The sequence below is a fragment of the Anopheles coustani genome, chromosome X, assembly GCF_943734705.1.
Source record: "Anopheles coustani chromosome X, idAnoCousDA_361_x.2, whole genome shotgun sequence".
NCBI lineage: Eukaryota > Metazoa > Arthropoda > Insecta > Diptera > Culicidae > Anopheles > Anopheles coustani.
Genome location: NC_071290.1, coordinates 3,705,018 through 3,729,154, shown reverse-complemented (window position 1 = coordinate 3,729,154; position 24,137 = coordinate 3,705,018). Strand labels below are relative to the sequence as shown.

Here is a 24,137-nt window from a genome sequence, read left to right as displayed (position 1 = left end):
TCATCATTTAAATTTTTAAACGTTTTTACAGCGACATCTTCCGACGCATAGTGGAAGTTTCAGGTGAATAACGCATGATTGTTCACGTCTCACCAAAACATCGAGTGAGAGCTCACGCTCAACATTCACTCTCACGTAGATGTTTTTGTAAACAACTACAGTAGAACGTCGATTACGTGGGGTATACTGGACACGCCGGTTGAAGGATGGTCGAACCAAACAAATATGAATGTCAAACATACGTTATAAACGTAACATAAAGTGCAGGATTTTATAAACTGTCTAGCTCCGGATAATCGAGGTCTTACTGTACATTTGAACTTGACCTAACAATCCCCTTCTCATATTTCACAAAAGCCAGAATTCTTACTGACACCAAATTTACAGTATTTTACGGATCTGTTTTTAGTTTTAATCACTCGGTTGACAAATATTAAATTTTTTTGCAGCTGTCATGTAGTTACAGCAAGTTTTTCCATGGCACTGGGATTTTTGCTGGAATTACATGATAGCAGCAAACATTTAAATTTCGGTTATATATCGAGTTAACCAGAAAACGAAACTCTTTCAACTGGAGTTGTCTTAATTTACAGGGATTTTCAGATGATATCATAACAGTAGCAGTATTTATGCCAACTGCAGCACATGATATTCCAACAGCATCAGTTGATTTTATAACGCAATCATGTTCATTATAACTGTGTCAGTTGAAATCAGAATCGTATCAGTTGATAAAGTTGGTATGGGAGGTCGACCGATGTACGTAACTAACTGGACTTCGAATGAGACTCGAAACTAGTTCAACATATCAGGTGGGTTCATCTCGCATGAATCGCTTCAATTTTATTAGAAAACGAAAGGAATTTTAAAACAAGTGGTGCTGTTTAATTCTCATGTTGACTGCATGTCATTCTTTTACTTATTATTGTGAGCTGTCAATAATATCAACTGCTACGACAAAGTTATAATAAACATGATGATTTTATAAAATCAACTGATGCTATTGGAATATCATATGCTGCTGTTGGAATAAATACTGCTACTGTTATGATATCATCCGACAATCCCTGTCATTACAAGATGGCTAACAAGACCACGCCTCCTTACCATATGCACCTTGGTTGTTATATAAACTAAACATTGTAGCTGCTGCTCATGACAGTAGGCTTTTCCCGTGGCTTGTGGAAATGTGTACCTGTGGGCAAAGTAGAAAAAATCGCTTGATGTTGTTACAGAATCAAACAGTGAGTTCGCCTTTGGACAAAAGTTTTGCCAAACAATAGAAAGATTGTTGTGTCAACGAGATATGCTTCTTGGAGTGTTACATATTCGCTAAATGTCAAACGATAGCTAGCGGGTAGTACCGTTATGACCAAAACATATTCGTCCGGATTGACCCATTGTTTCAGAGAAGCGGATACGCGTGGTCTTTCTTTCTTTAGTGTTGGTGTCAACACGGTGGAACTACCGATGATTCATTTACATCAGATGTTGGAGAAACGATAGGCAGCGCATTAAAAAGTTTGTGAAAGAAGCCGTGTTAGCTGCTATGTATCCTGTGTGTAACTTTTAAGTTATCGTTTGTTGTGTTGGAAAACACTGAAGTTTGTTGTTGTTAGTTTTTTTTCATTGCTCGTTTGTTTGCCCTATCAACGCTAACTTTCTTCCTGGTTTATGCTTAGTTTATGCTTGCGACAGTGCGCCAGTGAAGGTTAAAGACTCGTTGTTTATTACCCGGTGTGAACAAGGCTATGATTACATGCACGTGTTTCTGTTTATTTCTGGTTTACTGTGCAAATTTTACCCCGAAGAAATGTTCCAGCCTCCCACACTTTGAAGGTTAGGAAATCTTAGAATCGACTCGTATTGCATCGGTGGCGCCTGCTACCCCCCGTTAACGCAGTAGCTTTCTTTAACGCACTGGTGTGAGTTGAGCTACGTTGTGTTACGTTTGCTTGGCGTGAAAAAGGGTACTCGACTCTGGTCGCACATACACCCCCGAGAGACGAAGACCCGGTTGCCAACGGCGTTCTGTGGTCTAGCAGTTCCATCCAGCATCCAGCAGCAAGCCCGAACCTGTTTACCTAATTGGCTCGAACGATGAAGAATCGCAGTAAACACATGGAGTCGGCTGCCTGCGACGACAACTCGCCGTATGACAGCGACAGCAATGGCAGCAACGCCAGCAGCGATAACAGCGACACCGGAAGCCGAAGCAACACAGCTAACAATCAGTCCGATTTAGCAAGGCCCGCGGAAGTGCCGGTACCGCCTGCTCATGCTGAGGGCGTCGTCCTTGCGCTGGGTGGCTTGGGACGCTCTTCCTATCTGAAAACGCTCGATCTGTCAATCAACAGTGGAACGCTGGCGACATCAAACGTGCTTCTAACACGTGCGGTAAGTAGCAATCAACAATCAAGGGGGCCAAACATGTACCGTTGAATTTAATAATAAGTAACAATTAACAATTATCACCGTATCCGTAACATGCATTTTAATGTTAAACGATTAAGAGAAATAGATTTACTAGCCTTTTCACATTTATTCTTGACTAATAGGTAAAACCCTAGCGCTTAGCTTCATAAGTCAAAGGGCGATTGAGTGAAGCGTTAGTTTTCAGAACGCGCTAAATTCACTACGCTTAGGATTTTATTACATTTTCCTAGTAATTACAGAAGATGGCATCCTCTACTTATTCGTATTCTTATTTGCAAGGATTGAGCCTAATAGATAAATAGATTGAGCAATAATAATTTAATGACTTGACTGATTTGATTGATTGAACGAATGCCATGCAAGGCAAAGTTCATTTTAAAAACAAAATCGAGACCAACGAAAATTGTAAGAACTATGGCCTACTAGAACACCGACATATGTTGAATACCGTTTCATGTACGTTAATCATTTGGCAACAAACATTTGGTTAATATGTTTTACAAGAAGCAAAATAGTGCATAAAAGTTTGCTAATGAAACATTTAAAAACAACTTCAAGGCAGCTCCTCGTTTGGGAACGAAAGGTACCTGAATTGCTAAACAGTTACTTGTCCTATCAAATACTTGATAAATGTTTGGATTTACTTTCAAATAAATTTGAAAAAGTTAGACAATGATACAACTAAACTTTCTGGACTGTATTTTGTGAAGACAGGCTCTGTTGGATTTGAACAGTCTTCTCTACCGTAAGCGAACCCACTTTTTAGCCAGCTGATCAATTACCATAAATCGTTAAGTTCAACCTCTTTGAAACGAATCCTCCAGCTCTCATCACATCATATGTGAGGATTCACAAATTCTAATGGATCCTTTAAGAAACAAGAAACCCCGATTGCAAGATTCATTCATATTCATGAATATAAATCTGATTTAAGAAAACTCTTAATTAAACCTCATGTTGTCGTCCGACACATCTTGCGGTGGTTGCATCAGAATAACGCTAATGTTATGCCTTGATCTCAAAGAATTTTGTTTGCATTTGTAGCACTGTTTTTCGAATTTTAAAAGCTTTAATATAGTACTATTTGTAGGGATTGAGCCGAGCTAGATGAATAATTAGAAAAATAGTAATAATGAACGAATTGATAAACGAACGAAAATTAGAAGAGCGATGGGCTACTACTGAACCGAGATGGATCTGCAGATGGAAAAAGATGGAACAAAGTAGACATTGAAAACCGGAAAGGGTTGAACCATCAGTCTTGTGATTGAATTTGACGAGAGTGGATAGTGAAAATGAAACAAGTAGGTGAATTTGGAAGTTGAAATATATTGAAATAGAGAAATAATCCGTGATATCACGACACTACTCATATGTTCCTGTCCAATTTTTACTATTTGTAAACATCGTAAAAAAATCGCTAAGATGTTCAACTTGCAGTTTTTTCCAAACTCTGACGACTTATGTGGTAAGCGTGACGAATCCTGTTTTAAAACACTCACTGCTATCAATTTTTTTAATGTAATTTAAATGACTTGGCCTCTCTTTCTCATGGTTTAGAGTTGTAATAATGGAAATGTTTTTTGAAGGAAATACAACAATGCGTTTCACACAATATCCCACTTTGGCGCCTTCGCAAAGTTAACATTCAAAAACAGAAATTCGAAAATTGCAAACGAAAACGAACGAAAACAACTTTGGACACTACCATACACGTCCATTCGTGTTCCGCTTTCCACGGTGAGTTGTTTTTCTGAAAGGCTTTGTTTTTTTTCTACCTCTTTTTTTTATCATATGTTGAGAGCGCGAACTAAACCGCCAACCTCCCAAGTATCCAATTTTTATTCGGATACTACGCGTCCGCCAAGCGGATTCGCTTCACGATAACGTCATACTCGCTCGCCATTGGACGTGCCAGCGCGAGCAAATAAAAGCATTGGTAGGGCATGTGGGGTTTTTTTTACCAAAGGGTGGCATGGAGTAACGAAAGGGAACGAATGAGAGCATCGTGCCTAGTTAAGTCTGCTCTCGCTCATTACGGCAGGTTGTTTTGAATCGGCGGAATTGCTACCCCCTTTAGGGGGTAGCGGCAAGCAAGGGGTTGTGTGCGCGCCTTGGAGCAATGCGTCATCGTTTCGAGAGTTTCACTTGTATCGCTGGCAACGCGATTTTTATGGTACGATGACGTCAGCTCGGTGGGCATTGTCTACCCAATTGATGCCAGCAGCGATCGAATGACGTTGCACGTTTTCTGATGGGTTGTGCTTTATTTTCGAGCTTTGTTGATGTGCATCCGCTTTTGCTGTTTCGTTTGTAGTACCGGTTAAAGTTGGAATGTTGGTTAACGGCACCACCCGGCATATAGCTGTTTGGCACAAAAATCTCCCTGCAGTTCACCAGCATCCCGTTGGTGTTGTCTCGTTTGACAGTTCCGGTTAAAAGAATTTTCGATCATTAACACGTTCCGTACCGCGTCACCCAAATATGGGTGACAGCAGTTCTAGTTCTAAAAAGTTTTTGACCCATAACTTAATGAAAATGCAACATAAAAGTAATTGTAATATTTTATATAAAATTTTTGGGAAGCTAAGTTTTTGCTTGACCTTTGAACACAATCGGTTTACCAACTATTATAAACAAATTGTAATTAAAAAAAATGTACTAAAAATTGTGCTAAAACGCTTGGTACGCAACGTGTTAAACGAAGGTAGATAGAGTGCTGCATGGGATGGTACAGATTTATATGTACTAAAAGAGAATTCTGAATCCATTGTCGCCCGCACATTACAAGCCGTCGTGTCGATGCAGGTCAGCCTCTAGCGCGCTGCAAACGATGGGCCCGGCTAGGCGCCGCCGTTCGCCCAAAGTGGTGGATCTTCCGAGACAGCGACGGTGACGCTATACTTACGACAACAGTGAATTCGCAGAAAATCGATGACTCGGCGCTATTTCGGCTTCGGTTGAGTACCTCGCTTGGTGTTTTCGGCGAATCGCGATGCCACCCGTCGCTCGTTATGTCTCGTTTATCCTTTGCAACCGGGCAGCTTCACCGTCTCGCCCACCCGTGCGGTGTTTTCTACATACTAAATGGATCGTCTCTGATCTTTTTCTAGCACATGGGGTATCGGTATTTTCGCGAGGCCAGCTTCCAACGCGAGAGAGCGAATCGCGTACGCCGGCTATAACCAATCGGTTGGGGATCGTACGGCACTCATCGAGGGGAACTCAGCGTGCATTGAATATTTATTTCTTTTTATTTTTTCTTTTCTTCATTCGGTTGAAAAGTTAACGGACATCACTCGCAATCCGGAGCGTGTGGCCGGATGTTTATGGCCGGGTTTTTCCAGAATTCCGATTCGTCATCAGCATCTCCTTGCCGTTTTTCCATTTCTCTTTTTTCCTCGTAAGTTCTCTCGATGGCTTACCAGCAATGGGGGCTACCACCGGAATGGTAACATATGCAAGATTATTTTTTCATTGATTTGTTGCGTGAAATTAGGTAATCACTCGCCCACTCATTGTTTTGATGCTTGTGTCTTTGCTGCATGGGTTTGCTGATCCCTAATCGGCCACTGGGTCCGGCTTGCTCCAAGATATTTTGAACCCATTAGTTTGGACCCCTAGATTTACAATTCCGGACATCGTTTTATTGACAGTATGTGTTGTTGTTTTTCTAATTTTCTTGAGCAACTTGTCCAATCAAAATATTGTGTCACTTTTATTTCAGTTCCGGTGAGCGGTGTAGAAATTGAAGCTGACTTTTGCAGTGAAACGCGCCAAAGCTCTGGCGGGTCTGGGTTATGGATGGGTTGATAGGGGCGTTCAAATGTAGACACAAGATAACAATGGAAGCCCAATTTCCGGCCGACGTTTTACTTCGCGTGCTCGCAGATAACAGATATCTCTTCCCGCGAGCTCACATTATCCCCCGATAGGTGCACCGGCAGCACATTGGACCGGTTGCGAAAAAAAATACAAACGAACCGTTCGTTCGTTTGGATCTGGTCCCGAACTCTGAAGTACTTGCAGGGTGGTGCAATTCTTATCATCATTTTTAAAGGAAGTGACATAAACATTTGTTCTTATCATTCATTTTTCCATCCACCACGATTGCCACTGTTTCCGATTCGCTCGCTCGGTTTACCTCTCGCTAGCGTCTCGGTTTTACCTCTCCAGTTCTACTGAAAATGGCGTAGTTATCTAAGGAATCCACGAGCGACGAATGACGTTTACAAGGCGTAGTTTAATCTGTTCCTTAAAATAATTTTTGCAGTACTTTCAAACACTAGTCTTCGTGGTTCGTGCAACTGAAGTTAACTTAATTAACTTGCCCCTATGATTCTCCATTACAAGCCTTACTTATAAGCCTCTATATAAGCCGCTAATATTTCTCCGAAGCCTACAGATGCTTAAGGTCCGAGAGTTCAGCTTTAGCAACAAGTTATTCCAGGCTGTGTCAGCTATCATGACTTTCATTTCTAAATAGCTAAGAATGTAGTTGCAGAATCTTTCCATGAACGGTGCAACATTGTGGAAGAGAACTCCTGCTTCTTCCTAGGAAGTGCTTAGGCTCTTTTACAATACTGCACCTACAGCTGCGGGCATGTGCTTTTATCTCGCAGTCACGTGACACTCTTCTTAATCTACCCGCCGCCATGTGTGTTCGCGGTCGCTGCATGTGTAGATGTCACGAACAAAGGAAGGACAGACAAGGACAATAACGATGAGCCGTTGGTGCATTCGGACAAGCAGCCGCTGTGGAGGTTGAGCTGTGGCTGTGTACCCCGCGACAACGTATCCACGTTGTCGGTGAAGGTGAGCGAGGTTGAAATTCAGGAAAAACACACGCCGTTTGGGGTCGCTAGAGAAACGAGAAACGGGGGTTTGCCATGGGAATTTTTGTTCCACAGGCCGTGTGGTGCCGGTTCGCTAAACCGCGGGGAATTCCCAGCGTGCCTTGCGTCGGCTCGACTCGGCACGGCTCGGGCCGCGCAGCCGGGCACTCACGCGTAACTCACCGCTGCGAAACCGGGTGTGTACCCCAAAAGGTTTCGTGTGCTTGCTGACAAGGGGTGGAATTGAAAGCAATAAACGCGGCCAGCCGCAGGAAGATGGGATGTAGGAAATTGCACCCGAGTGTGGAGGAGACACACCGCGTGCTCTTGATAGCTTCAACCAAGGAGGGAAGACAAGACAAAACCTTGGCAACATTATCGTTGCGGGAGCGGTTTTACGATTACACTTTTCTCGGAACTGACCATCTCGCGGGTATTGAGCGCACATAAACAAAAACCTGGGGTTAGCGAAGAAGCCAACAACAAAACCAACCACCAAAAGACACTCATACCGGTTGGGGGGGGGGGGGGGGGGGGCCGATACACTCGCGATCGAGTGGAGGAGCGACCTCGCTTTCGACGGCCGCCCGGCTGTATGGGGCGCATATTATCACGGCTGGGCAAAACCACGCACGGCAGGCAAATAAAATTAAAAAAGAAACCGGTATGCGAGCAAGCAGAATGGGCAGCAGCCAGCAGCCCGGAGCTGTGTGGCAAGGAAAAGGAAACAAAATCGCACATCCACCGGCCTTCCGACTGCCGGCGCTTTGGGGCGCGATGGAAGCGGGCACGGGCTCCTGAGTGGCCGATATAAATGCCCAGCCATAGCGGCGTGCCGGTTTAGTTCGCCAACGACCGTCAACAGGAGCGCACGTAAAAGTTGATAAAGTGAGATCCTTTGCCAGCCGGGTCCAGAGAGCTTGTGGATCAGCGTTTCTTATCAGTTGCGATTGGGAAATTTCCACCCCGAGTGTGTGCGTGTGTGTTTGTGTTGATGAAAGAAGGTTAGCCGATTTTTTTAAAACCAGGTTTCCGAGTTCGCGCAATCAATCTACGATAAACTGCAGCAATCAAATAATATTCCGAGCCACAAAGAGGACCGGGACGCAACTGCCTCGGGTTTTCAGTTGGTTTTCAGTGGGTTTTGTGAAGAGTAGTGCGCAGACTCCAGTAGCTGAGATAGCATTTAATACAGATTTCGGTACAGACTTGTGGGTCTAGAAAGCTAGCTCTTATAGCCAGCGGTTGAGACAAGTTACCCTCAGTAGACGAATCTCGCCTACTTCGTATTGTGTGTTGTGCGTGCCTTGATTGTGTCGCCGCGATAGCTGATGTGCCACACCGATTTACTCCTGCGTCATTTCGATTAACGACCGGCCATCGTTGTTGTGTGTCCTAGTTCGATTCGCCTACTACCAAGAAACAGTGCGAGAAGCAACTGCAAAAAAAACAAAGGCGAGACAGCAAGGGAAGGAGCCCAGAAGTAAAGTTCAATACCAGCCAAAACCAACCACAGACGGCCGCCCAAATGACGCGAGATGATAACGTGCTGCTAAACGATGTATACTTCAATGCGTACAACACAAATCCGCCCCTCACGCCACTGACGCCGATAAGTAAGCTAGTAAGTATTCGTAACCGATTCAGCCGCACCCCGCTCTGTGGGGAGAAAGAGCGGGAGGGGAATGGGTGAGCCTTAAAGTCGCAGCCTTCGTGCGGGGTCTGGGAAGGTATACGGATAATTACAGTGGAGTGATAAAAAATTCCATCGAAGACCCGAAATTCCTTATGGGATAAAGGGGGTGGTCCCATGGGGCGAACTGTCACCGGAGGTCACTCATTTGGGATGGGAACATGTCGATATGATAACTGGGCGAGAATGCTTTTGTGTTATCACGTTGACTGCCAAGCGTGTTTAGTACACTAGTTTTTTTTATTAAATTTCTTTATATAATGTATAAAACCGACGGTTTTCTGAGGCTAATCATAGACTTAGCTTCCCAAAGAATTAGTTTTTAATATTCCTATAATTTTTATGTTGCATTTTCATTTACTTATGGGACAAACACTTTTTAGAACTAATGTAAAGTTTTAGAACAGCTGACAGTTAACGTGTTATTCCACTTTTTCAACACTTTGGATTCCTTGTTGGACTTAGTCGGACCTACTTCTTCTCCCGGAAGTGAGACGAGTGCACTTTCGCGTTGGTGCGTGACTTTCCGTCCATATTTCGTCATCTAACGGCACGCGGTGGCCCACCATTTTGTAGCGGGATTGCACCAGCGCGCGTCACTCGGTGAATCAGTTCCTTACAATAATATCACTTACGCAAAGCAAACGCTCTCCCCTCCCTCCTACCCGAAGACGGTGGCGAGGCGAAATCTTATCAGTGGACCTTGTTTTTTGCCGCCCCTGTGCGCTAGAGCTAACCTACGTGACGGTGGTAATGTCGCGTCTCATATCAGCTTTAAAACTGTGCTCTGCCATGGCTATATCGGAACGCAGGCAATTCCTTCATAGTTCAATAGCTTAGCTCACAACACAATGGTTAAAAACATCTACGCCGTCTTAAGTTCCAGTTCTAAGTTCGCTCTGCAGAATCGCGCAAATGCGCACACCTGTTTGTCGCCAGGAGGTTCATCGTTTGTCCGCAGGCGAGACATTCCTTTACGACCCTGCGGGTTGTTTCAGGCATATGGGAGAGGTAAACAAAATGTATAACACCACATATAAAAGCAAACAAGCATCATTTCTGTCAGACGGTGGGTGGAACAGTTGTACCGTAACATTTCCTTTACCTCCCGAGCGCCTCTCGTGTGGCCTTTGTCTTTGTACCTGTTGCTTGGATTGTATTTTGCACCCAACACAGGTGAGGACATGATCAAACAGGAACTTACCGGAACCACGGAGGTGCAACAGGACGGAAAGCGGCTAAACCACTTTGTGCTGCCCACCTGTAGACATCGAATCGATACAACTCAACCACCGATGGTCACTGTTGTGCATTAACACTATTTTTAAGTGTTATTGATGTGGTCGAATTAAGCATCTGTCAAAGTACCAACATAAAGAAGCTTACTCGCGGTTTTATATCATAAAGTAAGAACCCTTTTTGAAGCCCGAACGGAGGCTCTACAAGGTACAGAGGGATAGCTCTCCCTTAATTGCAGTGGAATTGAGTTTCAAATGCACCACAAGCGATGTGTTTTTGGTGCGCGCGATGCTGAACTCTTCGAGAAACAATAAAGCGATGGCTATAAAGCAGTAGGCGCCCATTTGAAGCACATTTGCGTGACCGCGTCAAGGTTATCGAGGGATCTGAACAGAGCTAATGGCGTAGTGTAACAGGCCATACCAACTCTCACACACACACACAGCCGCGTGCCTGTGAGAACAATTGTATGGCGGACGAGGAGGTGTACGTATAGTCCGGAAGTAGCGAAGTCGATGTAACTGTCCTCCGGGCACCCGCGGGCAGTCGAGGTAATGTCGCGTGGCACCGACAACACCACCGTCCCGAACGCTCCCACAGTCAAACACACGGTCCCGAACACGTGTGGGTATCCAAACTGCGCGACGATTGCATCGACAGCGACCATCGCCATATCGGGCACATTAGTATGGTTGGAACATTCTCGAAGACATAGCCACACAAACACACCACCCTAATCTAACCTCCCCCCCACCCCCCGTCAGTGCTGCAGTATTGCGCATTGGCAGAGTGTGTGTTGTTGATGGTGGTGGGGACAGAGTATGATGTGGAGCTTTCAGAATCGCCATCACCAACCAGCGACCTGCACGCCTGCAAGCGCCATAGAACGGAACGAGATCCGCCCCTTAAGGCCGGACCGCAGACTCCTGCGCACACAGGGCACGGACTCGAATGCAATGGTCACCCACCAGTCGCCGTCCGAAGTCCGAATGTGTGCCGTCCGCTGCACGTGCCTTCTTCAACATTCCCTGCTCGCAGAAAACACAACACAGCGCCTCAGAAGCTGCGGGCGTCAAAATCAATAACCAAGGGCGGATAGGCGACCCTGACGCAATAATGGCGTCGATGTTGTGATAGTCTGCCGGCAGCGACACAGCGTCGTTCAGCTGTGGCTTCTAAGTGGAGCAGTGACTGATGACGAAGTGTTTATAATGGACGCTTCGTTTTCGACTGCATGTTTGTGATAATCTAGCACCGTCGCTTTAGATAGGATCGCCGACCTCTGCCTATCAAAAACATGCGACAAAGTTGGAAAGCTGTATACCATACCCAGGGCTACGTTTGACAAAAGTATAGCGTCAACTACGGCCAATCTAACGAGCAAAACCCATTTCTACTTAACGGGGTTTTAAACGATTTCAAGTTTCCCTTAACAGCAACTGTCAAACACTCATTTCACTCTTGTGAAACTCAACTTAGCATGTCTAAACGCAAAATATACGAGCTGATTGGTTTTTTTGGTTGCAACTAGAATTTCACTTAACGTAGGCAGGCTAGAAATTCATTCACTCAGTTTTGAAGGGAGTCAACAGTATACAACCATTTAAAATGATCGTTAAACCAAATACGTAGCGTCTTTTTTTGTGCAATTCAAGTTCACTTACTTGATCCGAATATCATCGGTCGAATCCGGATGATTGGATACCGCCATTGGTTGCACCAGGAAGAACCAATTAGAAGGTTACTAGCCTTTGCTCCAGTGTTACGATCGAGTGACCATCGATCTTTAATATACCGCTCGTTAAAAGGTCACAGTAACTCTCTTCTAAGAGAGACCAAAGGGGTTCAGAGGAGGAGAGGGTCTAGTCTCGGTTGGAATTCGAACCAAAGTCACCGAGAAGGGCACCACCCTCCCTCTCTCTCTCTGTGTATATTGGAAGTTCTAAATTGATTAGAAGGTTAATCTGGACATTGGTCTGGATATACTGAGTCACTCCGTATCAGTGTTTAGTGTATTTACTCTCCATTTCTAAAAGTATTTGATATGTCTAAAAGTCACTCAGTTGGTATCAACTTTATCTGACCAATGAAGGATTTGGATCCGACATCCTCATGGGGTGATGCTCTGCATGGTCGGTAACCGTCTGGCGGATGCCGGATACACTAGGGCGACGCGTTGTCGCCTCATTGACACCCGGGAGGTACCCCTCCCAACAACAACAACAACAACAAAAACAACCACGCCATTATTTGCTTACGGTGTTATGTGCCCGTTCCTTCCCTCTCCTTTGTGTCCTCCTTACTACGCTGCTGGGTCTCCAGCGTCTTAACATCCAGCAAACCCTTGTTTGAGCTTGGAACGGCGAAAACCGCATGACGAAGACGACCAACATGGACCGATACGCCGACAATGGGGAGAAGAAATAAGGTCACTAAAAAAAAAGGTACGAGAAAAAAATCCCCAACAGCCAAAGGAGTTGGTATGAGTAATTGCGACTCCGTGTAGGTTTGGTTATGGTATTGATAGTCAATATTGTGATGTTTGGTTTGGGTAATTTACTGTGCGGTATTTGTTGCTGGCTCTTATCGCGCTCCTTCTTGGAGGCTATATAGAGGCGCGTACCCGCTCTTATCGCTCGCCAGGAGGGAGGCGTAGGCGACAATGTTCGTTTTGCGTTCTGCTGGGTAGGAACCATTTTACGAACGCTGCCAAATGTTTTCCCTTCTCCTGTGACGCCTCCTACCCGGCGTTTACTGACGCTATACTGATAGAGAAAATAATGTTCAGAGTGGCAATAAACCCAAGCAGTTCCTTCCAAGATCACGTCCAACTCGGATCGTCAACTTCATCGCTTTGTTCGCAAACGCACGCGACCCTGTGTTGGTGCATTCCTTCTTGCGACGCATGTGCACACGATTCCGTACGTGTGTCGTATGGCCGTAGATATCGATGCACGACGATGCACACAGTATTGCGCCGCCTTAAGTGCGCCACAATGACACGGCCAGGCCTGACAATGACACAAAACGGCGTTGTTTGACACAATCTCGAGATATGGGAGGTGGGGGGGGGGGGGGGGGGGAGGACGTGGAGCCACAGTGCACAGTGGTGGGGGGGAATGTCTTTTGTTGCAAAAGGAGCGCATGGCAACGCCCGTCGGAAGATGGAAGGCAGACGGATTCGTTCCAATAATGGTGCACGCGATATCTGCCTTCTCAGTATTCGCGAACTATGCGACCAACTTCCGGACGAGTTCTCCCTCCCCCCCGACTCTCGCCTCGCTAGGAAAAAACAACGCATCTTTCTGTCTCGACATTGCAGTAAACTCCACGTCCCCCCCCCGTTCATCTCACCCTTTTTTGCCTCTTTTTTCCAACGTCGGGCGGCTGACGTCAATTCCAAAACCAACCTCGACTCTCGGCGGAAAACCGCGGACGACAACAAATTCACACTCTCACTCAACCGATGCGCTTCGCCTGTGGCTCACACACACCATGTGAGTCGTGAGTGAACGCTGACACCTAACATCGACCGCAGATGGGGTTAGGGTTTGGTCCGACAAACAACAACGGCGACAAAAAAAAAAAAATCCCCCCATTCGACCCTTTTTCCAAGCAAGTGTGCGCGGCCGCTGGAGTGATGTGAAGGCCAAACGGGGGCGAGTTCGACGAACCGGCGACCAAGTGGCGCCATTTTGGCCCCGGCGGCGAGTGCGCGCGTTGCGTGCCGTCCAGGAGGCACCCTTTGCTTGTCAACTGTGCAGGTTGACCGAGCCCTCTCCCCGGCATATTTACTTCCGACAACCGAACGCTGGAGCACCGGGGGCATCCCTCGCGAGGGCGTTGGAATGTGGGCCGCGATGGTCGATGGAATGTGCGGTCAAACATGTTTCTCCGGAGGGTAGGTTCAACATCGTGGTATTGCACGTGAGAAACGCCCGTCTTAGATTCTTGACGAACGTCGCAAACAATGACTCTGTAACCCGACTTCTGGAGGCACAAACTACAGTCGTTGCCAGTGAGTTCTCGTAAACTGCCACTTTTGTCTGAGAGACATCTTCTTTTGACATAACGCATCCATTTTTGTCTCTAGGTAAATTCATTCCTAAAACCAACACCAGTGTACCTGTTACCACTATGCTTTTCAATAATTATCCAAATATATTTTGGTGTCTATCTCTTGATAGGGCGCGTTCATGTTTCCTTCATATTTGTTTCAATGTTTGGACTGTACTAAACTTCCATTTTTGACATAAATGCCTTTTTAGTTTGCAACCTAATATATAGATCTTGATGTAGACAATACTTTTCATCTTTCAACTCATGTTAACTAAATTTTCAAATAAGGATGAAAACAGTAGCCTTAGTTTCAATAATGGACACCGACGAAACGAGATGCCTACACACGATGTCGCAAAAATTAGCGGCAACGACTGTGAACCTTTAGTTCCTGTAACCAACGGCAGGCTTCGGGTGTTTGAACTTTGTTGTTTTGTTGTGCCCACTGTCACGTGGGTTCATGATTTCGTGCCGGGTGTGCTGGGGGCTTTTGTTTCTTCGCTGGCACGTGGGTTCATCCGAAAAGTACCACTTGCGCAACAAGTTGTCCGTAGCTTCCAAACGGTGCCAGCTTCAGTTCAGTTGCAAAACCTAGCTTTAATTCGATTATTACGAGTGATGGCGACCGATGTCGGGAGTTTGGTAAGGTGTTTTTCGTCCCTAAAATTCGCTCTCCTCACTCTGCCCTGGACTAGGGCTTCGTCTCGATGCCAAACAGTTGGGGATTTCCTTCCCCCCCCCCCCCCCCCCCACCCCACCCCACACATTCGCATCAGTGCCTGAAGACTTATTGAGCAATGGGCGTTACTCAGTCGAGTGTTTTTGATAAGCCCCGATGGCCAGATCCGTGAGGCTCGGTCGGCTCTTGAGCTCTTCGGCCGGTCCTGGAAGGGAAAACCAGCTGCTCTTGCACTTGCGTCCAATGGAAGCGATGAGTCAGTGGCTCGCTTTTCCATCGAAATCGCCGATTAGTCACGGGCGGCCATCGGAAGGGGTTAGCGAAGCGGTCCGCTGTGGTGGTGTCGCGCATGACGCCTCGTTCAGCATCCTCTAAATATAGGACCGATCGCACTCCACTGCCTCCCTTCGCTTTCGCCCTCTCGTCGTCGTTTTGGGGTGTCAATTTCTCGAACCCTTCTGTTGAGGTTATGTGCGAGGATGTGCGCTTTTGGGAATTGCTTGGCCATCGCGACCAATGGTTCAACTGCACTTTATGGATGCGCAAAGGTCTTTACCCTGCTCTTTCGTTCATCAATGAGCACTCCGTATTGGATCTGAAGAAAATGGCTTTCCACCGAGGAAAACGTAAGCAAACCACAAACAACCGCCCACCGATATAGTTCATCCAACTATGCACACGCCGTACCTGTGCTGTTTCCTTACACATCCTTTTCTCTTCAGCTGTCTCCATCGAGTGTATCTATGTGTGTGGCATGTTTGAATTGCACACACCCCGCCTCCCGGGGCGCATGACGAAGTCGCGCGATTCTCGAGCGGTCGCCAGGGAGGAGATTCATTTTCACAGGTGGATTGAGACCCGCCGCCGATCGGAACCACGCAAGCACGAGCACGAGCAGAGAGCACAGCATCAGCATCCGTCGTCCGCCCGGGGATGGGAAAGAACCGTTCGTTCGGGGAAAACCTTTCAGTTACGAACTCGAGATTCAGCGCGCCGCGCGTGTTCTCGCTTAAAAGACCTATTCGAGCTATTTCGCTTTTCGAGCCACCGATTTTCGTTTGTTTGTTTTTATTGCTTACGCACCCGGCGAGCTCCACCCGGATGTGCTCTTCTGTTCTTGTTCCTTTATCTCGCGAATTTGTACCGTTTGTTTTACTTATTCGTTGCTTCCGCTCTGCGGTGGGCAGTTTAATTTATTCCTTGCGTATCTCGGTGTGATTTTGTCTTTCTATTTTTTTTAAGTTCTTAATTTCGTTCCGCTCGTTACTTTCACTTCTGGTGTGTGTTTGTGTGTGTCTGCGCGGATCTTAAACAGTGAAGGAGGGAAGCGTGCGTGCGTGTGTGCGATTGTGCAAAAGTGGCAAAATATTTTCCTCGCTTCCCTCCCTCCCCCCGATAGAATTTCGGCATTCCTTAGGCAGCAATACGAGCTCCTAAGCGTTTTCTACAACAATCAACGATCAAGACACACCAACACACCATACGTAAACGCTACAATCAGCACCAAAATTCGAAAGGCCATCAAATCAAAACCGCGCCCGTTAATTAATTGCCTTTGTGGATTTGGAACCGATGATGCGAATGTGCACCGATCGGTTTCCTATTGTTCACTTTTTTTTCCAACGCGATGGTGCAACAAATGACGATGACCTCAGGACCGGTCACCGGCGTTCCACGTGATTACTATTCGACCAGGAAACATCCTAGTAACGTCTGCCGTTTGTGCGTGTGTGAGGATGAAGCGCTTCACGAAAATACACCTTCCAAGGTCCGTCGGGGGTGGAGGGTCGAGAATAGTTGATGGTTGCGAGTTTATGATGCGGTTAACGCCATAGTAGCAGAACAAACAGATCATTTCGACCCTCCTAAAAGGGGTCGGGAGTGCAGGAGGTCATGGAGAAGGGGAGAATATTAATGCTAAACCATCTACGGGGATGATGGAAGCAGGTAAACCAGGTTTTTTGGTTGAGGAAAAACGAAGACGCGACCGAAAGGAGTCCAAATGACCGATGATCGGGGAGGGGGGGTGGTAGATGGGGAAGCGAATGGGGGTTGGGTGGTGTGGCGAGTGTTGATCCGAAGGTTCGCAACTGTGTTTACAGTGTGGTGCTGTGCTGCGCGCCGGTTGAGTGATTAAATCACTTTTAAAAATAAACGTTACCTTTTTAACTCGCCACCAACTCGTTCTCCTGCACACGCATACAAACACAGCCAATAATGGCTAACGACAAAAAAAATGCGCGAAATTCGCGGAAACACTCACACTACACTAACATAGAACATTGGACAGAACCATCTCTTGAGGATCGGAAAAATCAAAATAAACGAGATCAATATCTAAACAGTCGAATTTAAAGCTGTATAGTTTTGGAACGAAAAATGCATTCCATTCAATCTATTATATATTTTAGCTATGGAGTTTTGTGCACACTAAAAACTCGACCAAGTTAGTTTACACAGTTAGTTTAGTAGTTGAAGATTTGTTTGATCACTATTTTTTGATAAAATGATCTAAATTTTACAATTAAAACTCAGTTGCACTAACTTAAACATAACAAGCATGTAAACATTCTACACTTCTTGACTATATGACAATTGAGCATTTTTCAAAACGGTCAGCGGATTTTTTTGCATTTTTTAAAGTGTTGTTAAGTTGGTGATGCCTGTATATACGTTGGTTCTGCAAAAGGCTTTTTCTTGGAAAAATAGGTTTAGATGCAATTTGTTACCATTTGTCCTTTGTTCTCAAAGTTAGTCATGAGCCAACTGTGCATGCAACATGTTGCAACATGTTCTTCCAAGTGTATGGGCGTTTTTTGTGTATAAGTTTCGTGATTTGTTTTTTTTTTTGTGTTAAAGTAATGTAACATCGGTTGTTATGATTAAACGCAATCGCTTTCGTTATTTGTGTTTTTGGACGTTTCGGGCAAAGAGTAGTCCTGATACTTACTTCGCCTGGGGGTTTCCAGACGTTATGGACGTTGCAGTCGGAAAAAGGCTTAGCTGAAATACGCGAGAAACGCCCTTTTCAAATTGAGTACAGGTAGACAAAATATCTGCATGGAAACCAAGAAACCAAGCTTAAAACTACTCATGAAAACAACAACGAGATGTTCAACGATTTCGCAGAATGGCTTATGTGCATGGGATGAGGGGCTGATGTATCGGAGTAGGGGTTGGGGGTCTCTAACGATTAGCGCATCGAGCCAATATGCCCGCTCCACACCTAAGTGGCAGCGAAACCGGTGGACATTGACAACAATAACATAAAAAAACCCTTCAGAAGCGGATGCTGTATCGCTTAACCTCAATTTATCCGCGTCGAAGTGCGGGAAGAGGTAGTTTGGTTCGATGAAATGGTTTTTATCTTTCCGGTTTTTATTGCCATGTCTTATGGAAAGGCAAAACGGTGGTATTTCAATCCTTTAGCGAAAACATTAAAGCAAATTAACGCATTTTGCCGAGTGTCGCGAACGCTGTGGAAGACCTACCCGGAACGATCCGTTCCTAGAAGGGAGATTATGCATGCAATTCCGCGTAACAGCGAGAACTACAGGTTCTTTGGAACGAAAGACCCTCAAACAGCGGTGTGAGTGGTTTAGTTACCGGCAAGTACTTGCTACAGTGCGAACGGCTACTTGCCACATGCCACTTGCAGGTGATACATTAAACTCTCAGTAATCTAGTGATTAGAAAATCCGCTCTCATGGGGGCTTCAATCCGATCGATCTTCAATGGGATCGATCCTCAGAATCCGATCCGAATCCTTCATGATCATGAAAAATGGATCATTAAAGGGTATGCTCTTTTGACAATGAACAAAAATAGTTTCTGGACTGAATCCGGACTGATCCGACTGAGGATCCGTTTCTAAAATCCGATCCGGATCCCATTACCCAACGCTACAGTGAACTGTGTCGGTGCATCTTCCCAGTTCATTACGTGCAAATGCGACGAATTAGGTGCACTACCCGCTGCAGATGCAGGTGGAGCAGATTCTTTGAACGCAGTTTCGCGGGCACTCTCCAAAGCTCTGGTTCTTAGCTACACTCCGTGTCAAGATTTTTCAGAAGTTCCCTTCACAACTGGCCTGGCACGCCTTTGTGATTTGTATGAGTTACTATACGTTTGTCTAGCACAGAAAAAAGTTTACATTACGGAATACATCCCGGTACCAAGTACACTGGAGCGAAACAAACGTCGAATGGTATATTTTTACATTGCGTTCACAGAAAGAAGGAACCCACGATCGGAGGAAACGAATTCGCTGCACTACGGCTTGTCTCATCTGCGGCGCAAAACGATCGAAACATATTAGTGAAAGGAAAAACAAAACACCCGAACGAAATGTGTTAACTAGTGATGCGCGAGAAGAAAAAGCGCAGAAGCGAAACAAATTAGCAAGTAACTAAACAAAACACAACCCGCAAACAAGCAAACACGAAAAGGAAACAGCAAACAAATATGTAAAAAAAAATATAACAAAAAAAGAAACAAAAACGAACACTCACACGAACCAACCAGCGAAACGAAGTTGCAAACACTTGACAGTTTTACTGACAGTCAAGCAGGTGACTGTTTGCGAACGGAAAGGCCCTGAATTAGTGGTGTTAGAAGATGTTGAGGAAGAATATCTAGAGCAGCGAACATCTTCCAATCGAAAACAACTAAAAGAACAATCGACGATTTTTTTAAAACGACATAACACTGAAACAATAAAACGAAACTAAAAGGCTAGCGACGAGCAAGAAGAAGAGGAGGAGAATAACACCTGTGGCTCGAGCTGAAGACGACCGCCGTCGAGGATGGATGCCAACGAATTTGCGAATTTTCTCGCCCGTGAGCTGCTGATGGAACAGGTTTGGCAAAGAAGGGGTGGTGAAAGTGCCTGTTGGGTGGGGCTGGCAGAGTGGGAGAGTGGGCAGGGAAGGGGACGAGAGATTTGTTAGCGGGAATGTCTTAATGCTTTTGTGTTGCAAAATGAATCTGCAAACATTTGATCGGTAGGAAATGTTGTTAATTTACATTCTATTTTTTAATTGGTTGATCATCGGATTCCCTTGCAAATATTTACACCGTTGGAAAAGGATTATTATGAAGCAAGACAAAAACGAAACCCCAAAAGAAATTGGAAAAATAATACACATCTTCCTAACATACACATTTCCTATTCAAAGATGCCTTTAGGAAAAGCTGTAAACTATACCGAAGAACTGTTTGTGAACTGAACTAATGAATGTTTTTCTTCCTTCTTTTCGTTGCATTAAAACAGTTTGCCTCGTTCGAGGGGATTGGCGTCCATAGCGGTGTACCGACACGGACAACCCCGACGCTGACACCGACCACGCTGAAGAACATCGAGCAGACCTTCATCGAGGCGACCACCGACGCACCGGTCAACCTGCCGTACCAGGCCGGATTCGTGCCACCGCCGTACCCGATGGAGGAGCACAGCCAGGACCGGGACGCGAGCCAGGAGTCGCTCAGCTCGAACTCGAACGTCTCGTGGCATGTGTCCGGCTCGCACGGCTACACCGGGGACGATCTCGACTCGAAGTCGTCCGCCTCGATGGAGCATTCGCCGACGCTGCCATCGACTGGCGGTTCGCGTGGTCGCCGGTCCGCCTTTGCCGCGGGCCTCTCGAAAGCTGGCGGCGGATCGAACTCCAACTCGTCGTCCGCCTTGGGCGGATCGGGGACGGCCGGTGGGGCAGTGGCGGGTGGGTCCGGTGGAACGGGTCGGCGCAATGTCGGTGGGCGCCGTCCGCACAAACCATCCAACCTGACGCCGGAGGAGGAGGAGAAACGACGCATACGGCGCGAGCGCAACAAGCAGGCCGCGGCGCGGTGCCGCCGGCGACGGGAGGATCACACCAACGAGCTGGTGGACGAAACGGACCAGCTCGAGAAGCGGCGCCAGTCGCTGCACCAGGAAATCCAGGCGCTCCAGCAGGAGAAGGACGACCTCGAGTTTCTGCTCGAGTCGCACCGGGAGCACTGCCGGCTGCGGGCCCGCCTCAGCCCGATGGAGCTCAAGATCAAGACCGAACCGGAGGAGGACCTACCTGTACACCAGCAGCCTAACTTGCAACCACAGCAGCAGCAGCAGCAGCAGCAGCACGAGCTACAGGAGCAGATTGTTGCTGCAGCTCTACCAAACGAACATCACCCCATCTCCCGTGGCCCGATAGCAAAGAAGTAAGTCACTCTCGCTTTAGGCTAGGGTATAGATGATGCCTGTAGAGTGAAACATATCAAGACAGTAGTCTGATACCACACGCGCATATAATTTGTAAGAAACTGATAGCTTTCAATTAATTTTTGACCATTTTGAGCGAAAATCGCAATATATTTATGTGCCTTTGGTTTTGCATCAATCCAGGCCCTCGATTTTATGATCTGGGTCTGAATACGTCTACGTCGAAAATTGAAAATAGTATAATCCAATTTTGGCCAATCAACAGGGAGGAAAACGTCCCATAGAATCGAAACCAATGTCAAAAGCAGACTCAACAGAACATGTTTATTACACTTGTTGTTGTCAATGCTGTAAACATTTAAAATGTTGATGTAAATTTAGATCACATTGTTTCACTCTTAACTACAATTTTGTGCTTCTCATGATGGCGGGACCCGTGTTCGAATCAATTATGCTGATTGTATAAACATTTAAAGATTGTTTACAAGATATTGTTTGGTCAATATGATTGTGCATGTTCATTAGATGAAACAAAATAACATTAGAACCTCGTTTCCTGCCTCACATTTCGTGATATGTTTTGTACTCTAAAACTGTTGCGTGATGCTGTTAGCGGACTGTCACATTGTGCTACATTAGTTATATTGTTATGCCAGAACTATAGTTTTACAGAAGGTTTATTACACTGTATCATTCTGTTTGGAAAATTCTTTTTAATATCTTCTCTATGTTTTTTCTCTTTTAGATTAAAGCTTTCGAACGAACATACCGATAGTTTGGATACGCCAACGCCAACCACTCTCTTCGCACCGGCGATCAGCGGCGCTGGCAAGGCGGCCGGCCCAGGAACCACCCGAACCACCGGCACCGACCGCCCGTCCCGGCCGGACAGTCTTGACGTGAAGGCGGCACAGTTCCCGATGCTCAGTATCCGCAACGAGCTGGCGGCGGCTGTCGGAATCTCCACCCCGTCGAACGGACTGTTCAACTTCGATAGTCTGATGGAGGGAGGCACCGGGCTGACGCCGATCGCCGCCCCCATCACCTTTCCACCGAACCGGAACCCGCTCGAGCTGATTACGCCGACCAGTACCGAACCGTCCAAGCTGTGCAGTCTGTAACGAGGGCGAGCCGGTGGTAGATCCGTTGCAAACCGCTCCGTGGTGGAGCGAAAGCACGGCCGACGACCTAAAAGAAACACCGATATACATACACACATTTCTTAAACGGTTCGAGAGGAAGTTGTGGCTATATGTGGGGGTGGAGGATGGCAAGTGGTACTAGAAGCTGCCCATACCACGCCCCTACCAGCAACGTGCGAGTAAAACGCATGTCTCGTATCCGACTTCTCACCGATACTTAGGCGAACCGAACACGTTTGTAGCGATAGCCATATTAGGGAATAGTAATACTTGTATAACTTATTACATTTTTTAATTAATTGTACGTCTTCTCCCTCAGTTATACACACACGTGTAGATCAGATTTCCCATTCAACCCTCTCAGAGAACCAGAGCAAGCTGAACTTTAGTGCCAGGGATCGCGATTTGTTAGCTCGCGAGGATTTTGTGTTATAGATTCATGAATGAAAAAAAAAATACTTTGCATGCAATATAAGGTTAGATAACCGTTTGCATTCTTCTTAAGAGAATGTCAAGCGCGGCTGATCAGTGATTCCAACGAGAAGAAAACGAACACAGCATTCGCCTCATATTTCAAAAGTTTTATTTCGGATGTGCCTTACCTGTATCTGTCCGAAAGAGTCCGGTATGCTCGAGTGGATGTTAGCGCGTTAAGTTTATTATTACAGCTATTAAGTTTATTTCAGCTTCGCACCGATCGAAGCTTTTTATATTTTCAGCTTTATACTTTTCGCTACTTTGCCAGACAGGTTTTAATCGGAAAAGAAATTAATCAATTTGACAAATAAAAACATTCGAAATTAGTCTTGATCAGCATTTTCAAAGCTATTAAACTCGTGGGCTTCTGGACCGACAGTTAGGCAAACTTAATTGAGAAGGCGCCCAATGTAGGTTGCAAAACAGAAAGCATCTTTAGAAAGCAAGGATCAACCCCCCGTCGGATAGCATTTTCTTTTTCTCTGCTCGTCTGCAATCGTTTTAATGTGTCCAACGCATTGCCTGTAAGTGATAATAATTAATAACGTCAACGATGCATCGTACCGACAGCGTCCCTGTCAAGAGTATTGATTTAGGAGAAATGCCTAAATGGAGCTGTTTCGCAGGACAAAACTGCCCTAGGCGCCAAGGGGATAGAAAAGCGTCTTGTTTTTTGAAAAAATACCATACATACATCTACACTTCTAGATACATGAGGAGCGTGTAGCATAAGAAGCCCGTGTAAAACAGAGTAAGACGAGAAGTGAGAAAACGAAAATTGATAGTAAATCTGTCTCGTGATATGCAACAGATTTTCCCCCTTTGGTATTTTATTTTATTCTTAACTTTTTCGTAATAAAATGGTATACTGCTTCACATGGACACACACCAACACTACATTCAAATACCATTCATGTATGTAAGCATACCAGCTAGCAAGTAGGTGAACGTAAGACTACATTAAGAAGGAACCTAGGGTTAGCGAATGAGCAGAGTGGGTAGATCGGAAAGAAACATATTTACACGAGTTATATTTTTATAATGAAAACAAAAAGGCAGTAAACGAAAGGGGGTCGGCAGTTTGGAGTGATAAATTGCTTGCATCTCGATGTCCTGGACCTATATAAAACTACTACCAAATGCTTAGAAATCAATTAAAGAAACAACGAGAACAATAGAAGCGGATAAAAGTGTATAAGTTAAAAAATTCAATGCGCTGCCTAGCAACATGTCGAAGGACACACAGCGTGCGGCCATCGCTCAGAAGGAGAAGTTAATATGCTATTGTTTTCTAGCTATCGATCATTTCCAACGGTCATGTCATGCCTGGGCACAACTGAGATATTCAATAAAGAACGATCAAATACTGTAAAGATGA

The 24,137-nt window shown here is 45.7% G+C and overlaps 1 protein-coding gene across 8 annotated transcripts; it reads left to right on the top strand.

The window, feature by feature from the left end:
• The first annotated feature begins 1,176 nt into the window (after nucleotides 1–1,176).
• Nucleotides 1,177–24,137, top strand: LOC131269521 (transcription factor kayak). Of its 8 annotated transcripts, none has more exons than XM_058271925.1 (4): nucleotides 1,177–1,244; nucleotides 1,683–2,397; nucleotides 20,214–21,139; nucleotides 21,886–24,137. In XM_058271925.1, the coding sequence occupies exons 2-4, from the start codon at nucleotides 2,101–2,103 to the stop codon at nucleotides 22,259–22,261; spliced, it is 1,599 nt and encodes a 532-aa protein (XP_058127908.1). In that variant the 5' UTR covers nucleotides 1,177–1,244; nucleotides 1,683–2,100; the 3' UTR covers nucleotides 22,262–24,137. The 8 variants fall into 8 exon arrangements, with proteins under 8 accessions (XP_058127908.1, XP_058127912.1, XP_058127911.1 ...); XM_058271929.1 differs by lacking the exons at nucleotides 1,177–1,244; nucleotides 1,683–2,397 and adding exons at nucleotides 15,921–16,001; nucleotides 19,174–19,800; XM_058271928.1 differs by lacking the exons at nucleotides 1,177–1,244; nucleotides 1,683–2,397 and adding exons at nucleotides 15,928–15,997; nucleotides 19,174–19,800.

What these genes read in the sequence shown, in the direction of transcription:
- LOC131269521 (XM_058271925.1), top strand. Translation starts at nt 2,101, where the DNA reads ATGAAGAATCGCAGTAAACACATGGAGTCGGCTGCCTGCGACGACAAC. An exon ending in ACGTGCTTCTAACACGTGCG is followed by an intron (nt 2,398 to 20,213) that starts GTAAGTAGCAAT and finishes GCATTAAAACAG; the next exon opens with TTTGCCTCGTTCGAGGGGAT. An exon ending in CGTGGCCCGATAGCAAAGAA is followed by an intron (nt 21,140 to 21,885) that starts GTAAGTCACTCT and finishes TTTCTCTTTTAG; the next exon opens with ATTAAAGCTTTCGAACGAAC.